General features: G+C 44.6%; 1 protein-coding gene across 1 annotated transcript in view; it reads left to right on the top strand.

Annotated features, from left to right (window-relative positions):
- Positions 1 to 15,788, top strand: part of LOC126548218 (synaptotagmin-15-like) — a 419,497-nt gene that overhangs the window by 365,441 nt on the left and 38,268 nt on the right. Inside the window, exons 6-7 of the mRNA XM_050196361.3 lie at positions 8,002 to 8,172; positions 10,154 to 10,283. Of these exons, the coding sequence (XP_050052318.2) occupies positions 8,002 to 8,172; positions 10,154 to 10,283 (301 nt within the window). The remainder of the gene's footprint in view (positions 1 to 8,001; positions 8,173 to 10,153; positions 10,284 to 15,788) is intronic.

Raw genomic sequence — 15,788 nt, 5'->3', positions numbered from 1 at the left:
TCCGTAAGTTAGATAACCATTCATAACACCAAAACCGCTTACCACTTTTCTGTTGGTAACAAATTCCAACATACCCGCCGTGGTTGCGCAGGGGTTATGGTGCTGGGCTGCTGAGCACGAGCTCGCGGGATCGGATCCCGGCTACGGCGGCCTCATTTCGATGGGGGCGAAAACAGCCGTGTACTTAGATTTAGGTGTACCTTAAGAACCCCAGGTGGTCGAAATTTCCGGAGCCCTCCACTACGGCGTGCTTCATAATCAGAAAGTGGTTTTGGACGTCAAACCCCATAATTTAAATAAAAGGCAACATTTATCACAAACAGGTGGTGCTGTAGCAGTTCCGGTCCTGTAGCGGCTAAGTCCCTTAATAGTATGATTATGAAGATGATTGCTAATGGCATCCCTTTTGAATATTGTTACTGAAAACATTCACCTAGCATGCGTGAGCTAATTTGGTTTTACTCTATCAATTGCAACCTGGCATTCTGTCTCTGATTTATCTTCTAAAGTTACCTATGTCTGTGACGGCTCTGTCCCCATCTCTTCCTTGTAGCCGTTCCATTGTAACGTTCTCAGCTTGATGGCATCCGCTTTCAATAGGGGTGGCAACTAATAGTAGTCTCGGTGAGCTATATACATGTTACCATATGGTAATTTAGCGATCTGCGTATCTCTGCTGCTTTTTGTCGTTTATTTCTTTTTGTTACAGATAATCGAGGTTAAAGCTAACGGGCCTGACGCGGCTTCAACCTGAGTAGAAAAGAAACATAATAAAGAAATATCAGGGGCTACATGAAAGTAAAAATATGCATACAATGACAATCAACGGTGACTTGGTAACAGTTTAGCAACACACATAGAAAATAATACACCCATTAGAGTGGCGTAAATAATATAACAAACGTGTATAATGCACATGAGTCGGGAAATATGAATACAACGTTTTTCTTTACTGTATATGTATATTTTAAAAAGTGAGAAAACGTTAAGAGAAAACAGCGACCGATCAAACTTAAATTGTATTATTAGCAAGAAGCCTTCTGATTTGTTGTTTGTATCATTATTGGTAGACCATCATAATTGGACTTTAATGGTGGTGTGGACAGGTGGAGCGCAGAAGAGTGAATACTGAGAGGAAAAAAAAAATAATAGTAAGTGGGACACAGTCGGGCACAGTGTAATTATTGTCCTCTCTTCGATCCCCTCTGCTGACCTTGCGCTGTTTTTCAAACATTAGCGCAAACAGTGCCAATGACACTGTGTCCTCCATACAGAAGCTGCTCCAAGCCACAATCATTACGAAGCAGATACACCTAGAATAATCTCTCATCGCTACTCTTAGGACCAACAATGGCATCACACATGTTGCACTTGCACGTTGATGCTCATGTTGCACTTGCATGTTGCATGTTCCCACTGTCCTTCTCGCTCACAGTGCCATCCTGCACTTGGTGCAGAAACCACAGCTGTCAACTATGACTCGTCGGTTGTGGTCAGGTGACATTAGTCATGGTGCGTTTCAAAAGCACACACAGCATGCTTGACATGAGGGACTTCAGGCACCAGCTGGCGTGCGGACAATGCTGGACTATGAACGACCCCTTACTCTGACAAAGGCTGCACCTTAAAAACATTCGGTCTTTTGCTTTCCATGTGTTAGTGTGAACCCCCGTTTTCCTGTTTTCGTTTTACTGGCTTCATTGCTTACAACCTCAACATATATTGCTGAATATTTCGAATCAGTTCTGTGGAAGCCTGCAAGGTGGAAGAAAGTACATGAAAGGGAAAAATTGTAGGGGTGTGCGATATCAAAATTTTCAACTATGAATAGAATATGAATACTTAGCCTCGAATATCGAATTCAATATTCAATAATGATATGCACTCGCATTTATTACCAAGTTGGATTATTTGTTATGCTGGAACATTGCAACTGCATTGTGAATGTTAAATAACTAGACTAGTAAACCGTTATACTAAAGCGTTGTTCATTTAACTAATGTTAACTTGGAAAATTAGTAATTCCCACTAGCTGTCCTCACCAGCCTGTGCCTTATTATACCGCATCAAATACCCGTAAACTCGGAGGCATTTCACCCTGCGCCAGTCATCAGTCATTGCACTTGCTATCAAGCAATAAGCTCAGAATTTAATGTGGCACTGCAAAAAAAAAAGAAAAGAAAAGAAAAAAAAAGCACCCTCGCTGTCTGCAAACCCGTGCCCCTTGCTATTGAGAGGCTGGCTTTTTCGCAAAATTACTCCGTTTAATGGCCAAGTACGCTTTACAGGCGAAATTTCGCTAGCAGCACGAAATAATTACAAAATTCACCCGCCGTGGTTGCTCAGTGGCTATGGTGTTGGGCTGCTGAGCACAAGGTCGCGGGATCGAATCCCGGCCACGGCGGCCTCATTTAGATGGGGGCGAAATGCGAAAACACCCGTGCACTTAGATTTAGGTGCACGTTAAAGAACCCCAGGTGGTCGAAATTTCCGGAGCCCTCCACTACGGCGTGCCTCATAATCAGAAAATGGTTTTGGCACGTTAAAGCCCATAATTTAATTTAATCACAAAATTCAGCGCAGAATCGCGCCGATATACTTTGATTAGATAGAAACAAATGCTAAGAACCGTGTTTGCTCCGGCACAGCCAGCAACGTATTCGATTTGATTCGAATATTCTAACATTTCCGGACATCTAATTTTCGAATCGAATATGAATATTGAAAATATTATATTAGAACTTTTCGAATTTTTCCCAAACCTATAAGATATTGTCATCCACCTGAATTGTAGCACGAAGCTACAAAGGAAACCTATGCGGGTTTCTCAGAAAGAAAGCCTCGCAATAGAAGAAAAATCCCGGGCGAATCAGCTGCGTTTTTGTGCAATTGTCCGTGCGTCGCGACGTGCCTGCTTCAACGATTTGGAGCGACCATCCTTCCACCATGGGAACAACGGCCACTTAAACGTTCCTGTCGATGCATCCCTAACCGGCGAGAACGCTGCACCACGTGATGCCTCCACGCAATGCCGCGAAGGATTGGTGGTTACTATGCCGTTGTCAGATTACGCTTTGGCGGAGCTTCATTTACACATTGCCACTTGCTGATAACGGTTCGCGGTGTCATTTTATCTTTCGCACATCGCATTTATTTCCACCCGAAGCAGCATAAAGTAATTTTACGGCTCTTGTGTGCCTCACGTGCAGTCATAATGCTGAGACCATGATGTCCTAGACCTTCACGGAATGGTGGCATGTCGCTGTAGTTTCCAAAGTTTACACTTCTGGCCAACTAGAACGCTTCGCTCTCTTGGGCAGAATGCAATTATGTCCCACCGTTTGCAAAATATATCACAAGTTCTCTTATAAGAAATGGCGGCTGCATTTGAAGTTTCGAACTGACAGGCGATTGGAACCGGGCGCCGTTTTGAATGAGCTATACGACGCCGTATTTCGTTGTTTAGATGGATGTTTCTAACGGAAGTTTGCAGCTAGGTGCGGGAACGCACCTGGAACAAAAATGACACTGAAAATCTGGTTTCCAGATCAAAGTACAACTGCTGACGCCAGCTTTAGTGCAGTTAATTTTTGAGCATTTTTAAGGCCGAGTCTATATATAACGTACTAATATAATGACCACTTTTTGTGCAGCTATCAAATTCGTTAGAAACGGCTTTGACTGTATCCACTTGCATGTGGACATCAACTCAGCCTTATGCCACTTACATTGAAGAGATCTTAGGTCTCTGCTGCAAAGTCAATGAAAACATGTCTGTGTCTGGAAAAGTTGTGCATGTGCTCAAAGCTGTCGCCAGCAATGCGTTCATCTCGCTCGTGTTCACCCAACATATTAACCGTTGTTTCCATCGGTGGAGGATGCCACCGCCTAGAGCAAGCCAAAAGCTGACGCATAGCTCATCATTCGCGTGCCAGCTTAATAGAGTGGCATCGCTGTCTTTTGATGATCTCTATCACCCGGCCCCTCAGTCGTTTTAACTGCTGTCCGAGGCCGTCGGAACGCCTAGCCGAGTTTGCCTAGCCGAGTTCACGGCCGCCCGCGCACGCGAGAATTCCGGAACTACAAGCGCAGAACCGCTTAGAAATCGGATAAATCAGAAAAGTTTTTAGGAATGTAGGGCCTTCTGGGGCTGTACTTGTTGGCGATGAGGTAGCCTCGCCATCTACGGGATTATCTAATGGGCTAGTCGCATGCTCGGTTGCCATATTCGGAAGTCCGAATCCTTCTATAAGATTTTTTTTTTTAATCTGGCGATGGTGAGCTTGAATTTCACCTCCTCCACTGCACATCTGCAGGCTTGCAATGACGTCTGACACCGGCAAAAGATACTGAGAGCAAGTGGGCCCATACTAATCCAGGTATAACCAAATTAGAAAGGCCCACTAAGCTTGAACAAAGACAATCCCTCACCAGAACAGGTGTTGGCCTGCCTGGTGCAGTATTCGGCCACTACCTCCCTGATGATTCCTACAATTAACCTATGGCCCTCAGTCCCCAGCAGCTGCGGAGCACCTGACCAAGGCGGCGGTCAGACCTGTAACGCAGCAGAGGGTGCTAAGAATCTCTAGCTCTGGCCAGGTCACCAATGTAAACTGACCCTGTCCACCTTTAACAGCCGAACAGCAAGATGTAGAAGTGATTGGTAGGGTAAAGTGCAGTGATCATAGGCTAGTGAGGGCTAGATTCACCTCACTTTGAAGAGAGAAAGAGTAAAATTTGTTAAGAAGAAGCAAGTCAACCTTGAGGCAGTAAGAGTGAAAGCAGACGAATTCAGGCTGGTACTTGCATACAAATATGCAACCTTATAAAAGCGAGATGATGATGATTACATAGAGGTAATGAATGAAACTGTAACTAGGTTGGCTTCAGAGGCAGCACTTGAAGTGGGAGGCAAGGCACCAAGGCAACCAGCAGGCAAACTCTCCCAAGTAACAAAGGAACTAATAAAGAAACGACAGAGAATGAAAGTGTCCAACTCAAGAGATAAGATAGAATTCGCGGAACTGTCAAAACTGATCAACAAGGCGAAAATAACTGATAATCGCAACTATAACCTGAGAAAGAGTGAAGAAGCCGTAAAAAAATGGACGCAGCCTGAAGTCAGTGAGAAGGAAACTTGGCATAGGACAAACCAAGATGTATGCACCGAAATGTAAGCAGGGTAATATCATTGGCAACCTTGAACGTATAGTAAAAGCAGCGGAAGAACTCTATACTGACCTGCGCAGTACCGAAAGGAGTCAGGACACCTCCATTAGAAACAGTAATGAACAGGATACAGAAACGCCTCCTATAACTAGCGATGAGGTCAGGAGGGCCTTGCAAGACATGAAATGAGGAAGAGCGGCAGTAGCACATGGAATAATAGTCGATTTAATCAAATATGGAGGAAACATATTGCTTGGAAAACTGGCGGCTCTGTATACGAAGTGTCTATCTACTGCGAGGGTCCCAGAAAACAGGAAGAACGCAAATATTATACTAATCCACAAAAAGGGAGACGTTAAAGAGTTGAAAAATTATAGGCCCATTAGCTTACTCCCAGTATTATATAAAATATTCACCAAAATAATCTCTAATAGAATAAGGGCAACACTGGACTTTATTCAACCACGGGAACAGGCTGGCTTCAGGAACGGATACTCTGCAATGGATCACATCCATGTCATTAATCAGGTAATCGAGAAATCCGCAGAGTGCAATAAGCCTTTCTATATGGCTTTCATAGATTACGAAAAGGCATTTGATTCAGTAGAGCCACCAGCAGTCATAGAGGCATTACGTAATCAAGGAGTACAGACCGCTTACGTAAATACCTTGGAAAATATTTGCAGAGATTTCGCAGCTACCTTAATTCTACAAAAAAAAATAGGAAGATAGCTATAAAGAAAGGAGACAGACAGGGAGACACAATCTCTCCAATGCTATTCACTGAGTGCTTGGAAGAAGTATATTCAAGCTATTAAACTGGGAAGGCTTAGGAGTAAGGATCGATGGCGAATATCTCAGCAACCTTCGGTTTGCCAATGACATTGTTCTATTCAGCAGACGAGTCACAACAAATGATTGAGGACCTTAACAGAGAGAGTGTAAGAGTGGGGCTGAAGTTAATATGCAGAAGACTGCAGAAGATGCAGAAGTTTGAAGAATATGCAGAAGATAATGATGAATAAGCCAAGCAAGGAAACAAGAGTTCAGGATCGCCAGTCAGCCTCTAGAGTCTGTGAAGGAGTACGTTTACCTATGTCAACTAATCACAGGGAACCCTGAGAATGAGACGGAAATTCATAGAATAAAAATGGGTTGGATCGCATACGGCAGACATTGTCAGCTCCTGACTGGAAGCGTACCATTATCATTGAAGAAGAATGTGTACAATCTGCATTTTATCGGTGCTGACATATGGTGCAAGAACTTGGAGACTGACAAAGAAGCTTGAGACCAAGTTAAGGACCGCGCAAAGAGCGATGGAACGAAGAATGCTAGGCATAACGTCAAAATGAAGAAAGAGAGTGGTTTGGATCAGAGAGCAAACGGGTATGGTTGATATTCTAATTGACATTAAGAGAAAAAAAATGGCCCTTTGCAGGTCATGTAATGCGCAGGTTAGATAACCGTTGGACCATTAGGGTTACAGAATGTGTACCAAGAGAAGGCAAACGCATTCGAGGACGGCAGAAGACTAGGTGGAGTGATGAAATTAGGAAATTTGCGGGCGTCAGTTGGAATCGGTTGGCGCAGGACCTGGGTAATTGAAGATCGCAGGGAGAGGCCTTCGTCCTGCAGTGGACATAAAATAGGCTGATGATGTGGATGATGATTATGATGATGATGATTATTATTATTATTATTATTATTATTATTATTATTATTATTATTATTATTATTATTATGATTGTGTCATCGTGCACTTTAACCGCCAATTTATTTTCGTCCAGGTCCCTGAGTCGAAATTTAGTGAAAGCTATCGTTGTTCTGCATTTCTCTTACTTCAAAAGAGACCCAACCCATGTCAACTTACACTGCCTCATTTGTTGTGCTACTGTGGGCTCCTAAAGTCAACCGATCTACCAATCTTTGGTGAATTGTGATGATGATGATGAATTAGAATTCCCTTTGAAACGGGGCGGTGAGAAACATTCACCTAGCCTGCTTGAGCTATAATAAGGTATGCTATACATGCTTTTCAGTCTATCATTTTGTCTACCTTTCCTTAATTCTTTTCGCCTTTCCTAAAACTTCTATATCTACGTTGTTCTGTTAACTCTGCTTGCAACAGACCCGGTCCTATCAGTCTCTTGCCTGTTTTGTTTTTCCCCACTAATACTATAAACGCGTACTATGTATCTCGACTGCCTGATCAGTTGATGCTTCCCTCCCATTCTGTACACTGTGACTGTCAAGCTGTAGCGCCACCTTTTGGTTGCAAGTGTAGTTACTCTGGTAATAGTTTTTTTTTTTTGTCTGACTTTGTTTTGTTTACCTCCTCACATATTAGCATTAACTACCAGAACTGTGCGGTTTTGAACACTTGCAAGTGATTTTCTCATTCACACACTGTCCTCTCACCCATACATCAGCACTTATGCCTTTGCCTTTATATGCTCTGTTTCGTGTGTGTATGTATCCGTTAATACATAAGATTCAATAGCATGTTTCGTTAATACTCTACAGAGTGATACGATCTCTGCATCACCCGCCGTGGTTGCTTAGTGGCTATGGCGTTATGCTGCTAAGCACGAGGCCTCAGAATCAAATCCCGGCCATGGCGGCCGTATTTATTTGGGGGCGGTATGCAGAAACGCCCGTGTACCCTGCTTCGGTTGCACGTTAAAGAACCACAGGCAGTCAGCATTAATCCGGAGTCTTCCACTACGGTGTGCCTCATTATGAGGTTGTGGTTTTGGCACGTAAAACGCCAGAATTAATTTAAATATTTGCATCGTTAAAACGTTTCTCTCCGTGGACGGGGGAACGCAGATCCCGGCCAAGGCCTTATCGGAGCGAGTACTCAAGCTGACGGTGCTGGATAACGATCGCGGCAAGCGACACAATGTCATCGGACACGTGCTCTTTCCTCTTCGTGACCTGGATCCACTCTCGGGAGAACGCATCGTGGCATGGAGAGACCTGGAGACGACCGTGGATCTGGTCGGTGACTCGACAAAATTTGCGGCACAAGCACCCAGGCGATAAGACTGCAGTACAAAAAAATAAGAGAAGAAGGCAAACATATTGAGCGACAGAAACACAGGCACAATCTCTAATTGTCAACTAAGTACCTTTTTTTTAGGACATGCGTTTAAACATTACGTGCACAGTTATACTAATGATTCTCAATTATACTTAAATCATGAATCCGTTTTAAGTAACCCTGTTTTCTTTCCTCATTTTAGAGAAATGAATCAAATGGGCGTTAATAATGAAACGTCAGGTTGTTTTTGCTAATAATATTGTAACAGCAGTGCAGGAAGTATATAAGATGCGCTCTTAATTGGGGATTCTATCAAACTGTTTTTGCGTACGAACGACTTATTGAATACGCGCCAAGGTTTTTAACGATTGTGCTCATTAGAAAATGTTTTTTTTTTTTGATTGCGATAAGGCTTGCCCTTAAATGTTTTGGGGCATGATTTAATAAGGGCATCCTCTATGAACTGTAGCGTCGAAGTGTCTATATGCAGAGGCAATAGCCAGCAATGCGACTGGTCGTTCAAGGCAGACCTTTCAATTTATGTAAAAACTGCGGACGAGTAGTACGTTAGTCTTAGTTGGTTGCGGATCATGCTCAAATATATATCGCGTGCAGAAAGTAAAAAAAAAAAAAAAAACTTGTGGACACACCACTGTGGCGTTCATATGTTCATATTCAGTACATCCGCACATTCCTTATCTTAATCGCTCAGATTTGCTTGCCCATGCCAAATCATTGTTTCTACTCGTATAATTTGCAGTTTCTGATGCTGTACATTCAGGGACAAAACAACACTTATGCTATGTGTTCACGACACGCACTGAACGAAGATCACGCATTCATAAATATGCACACCGTGATAAAGATAGAGAAAAAGCAGTCAGTAATTGCTGAAAGGGGATTTTCAAACTGAAACGTATTATAGGTCATACCAGAATGGGGGGGGGGGGGGGGGGGGGTCGTTACTAAAGTAAAATAGGCAAACATTTTGGAATTAACTGTGCATTGCGGAGGGTTGTATTTGTTATTAATTTCATTATGGCGGTTTCCTGGCGTAACTCGAAGTCGAGACAAGTGGGGAGAAATCTGATGCGGCCCGATGACAGCGGCGGCCCGAAAACAATTAACAGCTTATTAGATTATCATGTCCCATTAATGTCTCAGCAAACGGCCCGTCGCCTAAAGACGTACTCATGCGCATAATACATATACGAAAGGACCATGGTACAGAAGCTTGTTTTGCGCATCGTATAGAACTCTCGCTTCTTATAACGACAAAAAAGCTCGCAAACAACATTTTAATACAGAAAGCATTAGGAGTTCATTGTCATACTTTAAAGGTAAATACTTGAGCACCCGCGCCGTGTTTTTTTTTTTTTTTATATAATTCATCGTTAAATTTTAAAGAACCGGTAGTTTTTTTCTGTTAGTCTACCGACCAGCAGTTGCGGCAAACACTTTGCATTCTTTCGATATAGTGCCGGTGTTATTCTCAATATATTCGTGTCACCAAACTGGCACTTTTATTTGAAACCTCGGAGAAATAAAAAAACATCCGGCCGGAAAAGCGGGTTTATTCCCAGGAAAGCGCTGATAACTACACTCGCGGTTAATGGGGTTTCGTCGTTCGTGCGCAGGCGGTCGAAAAGCGAAAACCGACCTCAGCGTTCTTAACAGAGTTCGCATCGATTACCACACACTGCACGCCAGCGTCCTTGGTGACATCAATATGATTCGGTTTGCGCAGACAACGGGATCCGGTAGGCCGCGGGGCCCGCGCCCAAACAAGCGCACATCACGCGAAGCTTTCCGCTCAGTCACACGCATTCCTCCCATTTCATTTTCGTGCGTGTACCCTGCAGTGAATGAAAAAAAGAAACGAGTGCTGCACGTTTGCTTGCGTCGGCCACTGGAAAGAGGTGTCGCTGCCCAACGCAGGCGCCGCCGGACCAAGGGGAGCTGCTGCTGGGCCTCTGCTACAAGGCCGGCCTCGAGAGGCTCACTGTCACCGTGCTCGAGGCTCGTGGCCTGGTCGCGCCTCCGGAGATGGGAAACCAGGCTTCCCTCGGTCAGTGCGCGTCCCTGGCCCCCTGTTCGGTTGAGAGAACAAATCAAGGGAAACGGCTGGGGTGTTAACTGGTTCTGCTTATCTGCGGAAGATACGAAAAAAAATGAAGAAAATAGAATGGGGTGCAGGAACGCATGGGAATGTTGCAAGTGTGGGAGAACCTCTATTACATTTAGCGAGATCCCAGTTCGACCAAAAAACACGCGAACGCTTGGGACCGTGCATTGTGTTCGAAAACCGCTGTGTTCCGATAGCGGACGATTGCCTGATTTGTGTAGCGCGGTGAAAGCGCCGTTATTTGTACACTAAAGTGAGGGCAGTTCTTAAATGCCACATTGTAGCTCTCGTGGAGCGAGAGTACGCAGAAGACCAGGTCGCTGTGTGCTTCGAATCACCACACTTATTTCGTGTTTGCCACAATCCTCCTCAACTCTCGAGCAATTTTCGTTTTCTGTCGCTTTTCGCACAAAGGCGGCCGAGCCTGATTCGGACGCTTCATGGCGTCGCAAGCCAACAATAATAATGCTGACGACGAAGAGCGAGCAGGTTAGAAAAGGAAGTCAGGTGGAAAGGGGAATAGCGGCCACAGCTTAGAGTAAAGCAGTGGTGCTGTGCAGCATACAAAACACTATAGTAAGACGGTTTCGGACGTGCCTTCAAGGCGAGCGTGTGGCCTGAATAAACAATGCCCCCACCGGGCTTGAGACAAAGGGCGCTCGCGCCCAAGCGATTTGCGAAACAGAAGCACCATTCTGCCTACCCCTTCAAACACCGAGCTCAAACGTGCAACTACAGGCTTGTTTCTTTTTGTAAGAGTTCCTTTTTTATTTTTATTTTAGAAAGCATCAATTGGCCCATTAAGCGAAAAAAACCGATTTCTGTAGCAGCGAAGCGGCACCTAAATTCCCATTGGCTGCGACTTCACGCCACGTGCGCGCCTCTATTGGGCAGAGTGGGCGAAAGATACACCTGCTGCCGCGCCAGGTCTTGCGTGAGGGCAAAAGGTGTCGCAGCGACGCGACGTCACCCTCGCTCTCGGAAGTCTGCGTTATCCGGCCGTTCCTTGTCCGCGCAAGCTCTCGCCTGCGTATTAACTTCGAGTCGGCGATCGCTATAAAGGAAATTAATGAATTAAAAAAAACTAATTTCAAAAGGAACGACGGTGGCGGTAATGAGTGTCGAACCAACGACTCCATGCTCAGAAGCCGGGTGTCTTATCCGATGGACGGACGGACGGACGGACGGACGAATGGATGAATGGATGAATGGATGAATGGATGGATGGATGGATGGATGGATGGATGGATGGATGGATGGATGGATGGATGGATTCTTTGCCCATCCTTGAAGCTTTACTTTTATAGCCTGTATTGCTAACCTGTATATTACGGATGTAATGGTTAACGGCCCATACGAGTGAATTCTATCTTTCTCCCCCTTACCTTTATAAATTAAAGACATTCTACTTTGTCGCCAGCTGTCTGGTATTTTCTATATTTTAAAGTTTTTTGCACTGCTTTCAACACAGCTGCGTTACTTTTTGGTCCTGGTTCATTAATCAGCCTAATGGGAACCTCGCATAGCCCTGTGGCTGAGCGCTTAGGAATTTTCTCTTCGGCTTTCTCCCAGTTTAAATTTGTCAGCACCAGTTCCCCTTCCATCTGGTTCTCTTTCATGTTCTTTTTTTTCCTCAAGTATAACCTCGTCATTGCCTTGTAAAGATTCAGCTGTTATTTTTCGGGTTAATTTATTGCCGCCTCACCTTCCAGTTTGTTACCATCTTCGTCTAGGATATGTTGTTGTGTTGTGCCAGACTTCCTGCCTAATAATTTTATGTGCTTCCAAAATAGTCCAGGTGCTGCCTTTTTTTCTCATGTATTTCTGACAGCCAACGTTCACTTTCACCTTTCAACTTGCATCTTTGCTTGCACCAGTATTTGAACCATAGATTTTTTCTTCCGGTATATTTCCCATTTTCTGGCTACATCATCCTGCGGCAACTGCGAAATTTTTTTGCCTGCCTATGCTCTGGGGATGCTTCGGCCGATCGCTTCTCGTATCTCCCTGCTCCACCAGCTTTTCAGTTTATTTTTTTCCTTTCCAACTAGCATGTTTCCTCTCTTTCCGTAAATCTGTCGTTATTATACTTAGAAGCTCACTATATTCCCACTCTTTGGTTGGCCATTCGTAACGTTCTTTCTGGACTCTTGTGACTATATTTGTTATTTGTTCAGCGTTCGAATTTGGACTGGCCATTTTGCGTTCCTTGCTATCTTTCCCACCTACATATCCCATTTTCAAAATGATGCGTTTATGCTCACTCCCTATACTGTTATACCCTTCCTCGTCAATGACCATTTCTCTCAACTTATCGTGAATTCCTTCTGCTATCAGACAGTAACCAATAGTCGATTGCCGGTTTCCCACTTCCCACGTGATCTGCCCTTCACACTTAGGGCGTGCATTCACGATAACGATGTTACGTTACTCACAAACATCTAGCATCGACTTCCAGTTGTTGTTGGTATAGCCATCTAGATGCTGTACGTGGGCATTCATGTCACTAATAGGGTAATTTCGGTGTCATTCCTGAAATCCCTAATATCAGCACTTAGGCATTCCTCTAACTCTTGATTCTTTGCGGAATTATTTCCGATCCACAAATACGTTACGCCCAGCCAAGTTTTCTTTCTGCACATTGTGCATGATAACCAAAGATGCTCTTGACAATTTGAATTTACTCTTTTCCATTTAACTCCCTGATGGATGAGCGTTCCGACTCCCCCTCCCTTTCCTTCCGACTTTGTTCTGTTGCACCTTCGCCAAACATAATTCTCAAACACTGGCGGCTCTTCCGAGTCTCTAAGGTGTGTTTGTGTAACTGCATACACCCCTATCTATTCTATATTTAACTGCTCCTCGATCTCTGCCCACTTTTTCCTTCGTCTGCCGCCCTGCATGTTTATGTAGCCTATTGCATGGCGAGCTAGCTTTCTTGTTTTCCTCCTTTTTATGTTATTGAGGTCGATACTATTCTGACGTTCCCCTAGGGGACCTTCTTCGTTACTGCCTACACTAGCCTCCTCAGCGTCCGTAGGCCCTCTGAAAAAGCAACCACGCGACCAGCAAGTCGCCAGGCCACTTCTCGTCCAAGCCTGTAATCGAAGTGGATCCCGTCTCGTTCAAAAGTACCACACCTTCACACTTCCCTGTTTACTTCGACAGTCTCGAAACCTTTCTCTTGGCTCAATGTTCATATAGCCTCATTAGCAGCCACTACGGCTCTTTGTATGTTACTGTCACGTACAGGCACCTCCAGCACCGTGTACACCACGATCTGCACCTGAGAGGACAGCTCGCTCAAGTCGTCGACCCCCTTCGCCAAGCGCTGGGCTAGACCTGTCTCCCTTCTGTTTAGGACGTCATTTCGCCTACCTGCTACTATGACAAGGTTGCGTCCGTGGGCATTTTCCGCGAGCTTTGCATTTGCTCACTCCGTGACAGAACGCAGTGTTCGCCCTGGAAATGTCCCTACCGCCACTCTTCAATCGCCTTTCACCCTCTCCATAATTGCTTCTGAGCACGTAGCCAGGTTTGAGTCGCCGGCGATAATCGCCAGTTCACACCCTCCTATCTCTCTCTGCTTCCATTTGTCCTTTTTCCGCGTGATTAGGACTTGACAAGGGGCATTGACCCCTGCGCTCCTGCTTTTTCTGTGCGTGGCGGCCTCAAGGTAGGTGCAGCTCTTTCCAGCTCCCCCCTCCCCAGGTTGCACGCATTCCACGTGCTTTGGTGACACTCCCTCTCCTGTCACGTCGGGAAACTGCGTTAGATTGTCACGACTATTCTTGTTCCTAATGGCGGTCTTCTGATCAATAAACCCAATGTATGAAAGCCTCTAACCCTACAGCTAGAATAGAACTGGCAGAACTTTCGAAGTTAATCAACAAGCGTAAGACAGCTGACATAAGGAATTATAGTATGGATAGAATTGAACATGCTCTCAGGAAAGGAGGAAGCCTAAAAGCAGTGAAGAAGAAACTAGGAATCGGCAAAAATCAGATGTATGCGTTAAGAGACAAAGCCGGCAATATCATTACTAATATGGATGAGATAGTTCAAGTGGCTGAGGAGTTCTACAGAGATTTATACACTACCAGTGGCACCCACGACGATAATGGAAGAGAAAGTAGTCTAGAGGAATTCGAAATTCCACAGGTAACGCCGGAAGAAGTAAAGAAAACCTTGGGAGATATGCAAAGGGGGAAGGCAGCTGGGGAGGATCAGGTAACAGCAGATTTGTTGAAGGATGGTGGACAGATTGTTCTAGAGAAACTGGCCACCCTGTATACGCAATGCCTCATGACCTCGAGCGTACCGGAATCTTGGAAGAACGCTAACATAATCCTAATCCATAAGAAAGGGGACACCAAAGACTTGAAAAATTATAGACCGATCAGCTTACTGTCAGTTGCCTACAAAGTATTTACTAAAGTAATCGCAAATAGAATCAGGAACACCTTAGACTTCTGTCAACCAAAGGACCAGGCAGGATTCCGTAAAGGCTACTCAACAATAGACCATATTCACACTATCAATCAGGTGATAGAGAAATGTGCGGAATATAACCAACCCTTATATATAGCTTTCATTGATTACGAGAAAGCGTTTGATTCGGTCGAAACCTCAGCAGTCATGGAGGCATTACGGAACCAGGGTGTAGACGAGCCATATGTAAAAATACTGAAAGATATCTATAGCGGCTCCACAGCCACCGTAGTCCTCCATAAAGAAAGCAACAAAATCCCAATAAAGAAAGGCGTCAGGCAGGGAGATACGATCTCTCCAATGCTATTCACAGCGTGTTTACAGGAGGTATTCAGAGACCTGGATTGGGAAGAATTGGGGATAAGAGTTAATGGAGAATACCTTAGTAACTTGCGATTCGCTGATGATATTGCCTTGCTTAGTAACTCAGGGGACCAATTGCAATGCATGCTCACTGACCTGGAGAGGCAAAGCAGAAGAGTGGGTCTAAAAATTAATCTGCAGAAAACTAAAGTAATGTTTAACAGTCTCGGAAGAGAACAGCAATTTAGAATAGGTAGCGAGGCACTGGAAGTGGTAAGGGAATACATCTACTTAGGGCAGGTAGTGACGGCGGATCCGGATCATGAGACGGAAATAATCAGAAGAATAAGAATGGGCTGGGGTGCGTTTGGCAGGCATTCTCAGATCATGAACAGCAGGTTGCCATTATCCCTCAAGAGAAAAGTGTATAATAGCTGTGTCTTACCAGTACTCACCTACGGGGCAGAGACCTGGAGGCCTACGAAAAGGGTTCTACTCAAATTGAGGACGATGCAACGAGCTATGGAAAGAAGAATGATAGGTGTAACGTTAAGGGATAAGAAAAGAGCAGCTTGGGTGAGGGAACAAACGCGAGTTAATGACATCTTAGTTGAAATCAAGAAAAAGAAATGGGCATGGGCAGGACATGTAATG

Source organism: Dermacentor andersoni, chromosome 1 (assembly GCF_023375885.2).
Source record: "Dermacentor andersoni chromosome 1, qqDerAnde1_hic_scaffold, whole genome shotgun sequence".
Taxonomy (NCBI): Eukaryota; Metazoa; Arthropoda; class Arachnida; order Ixodida; family Ixodidae; genus Dermacentor; species Dermacentor andersoni.
The sequence above is the reverse complement of the archived record's forward strand: the minus strand, read 5'-3'. Positions and strand labels throughout refer to the sequence as shown.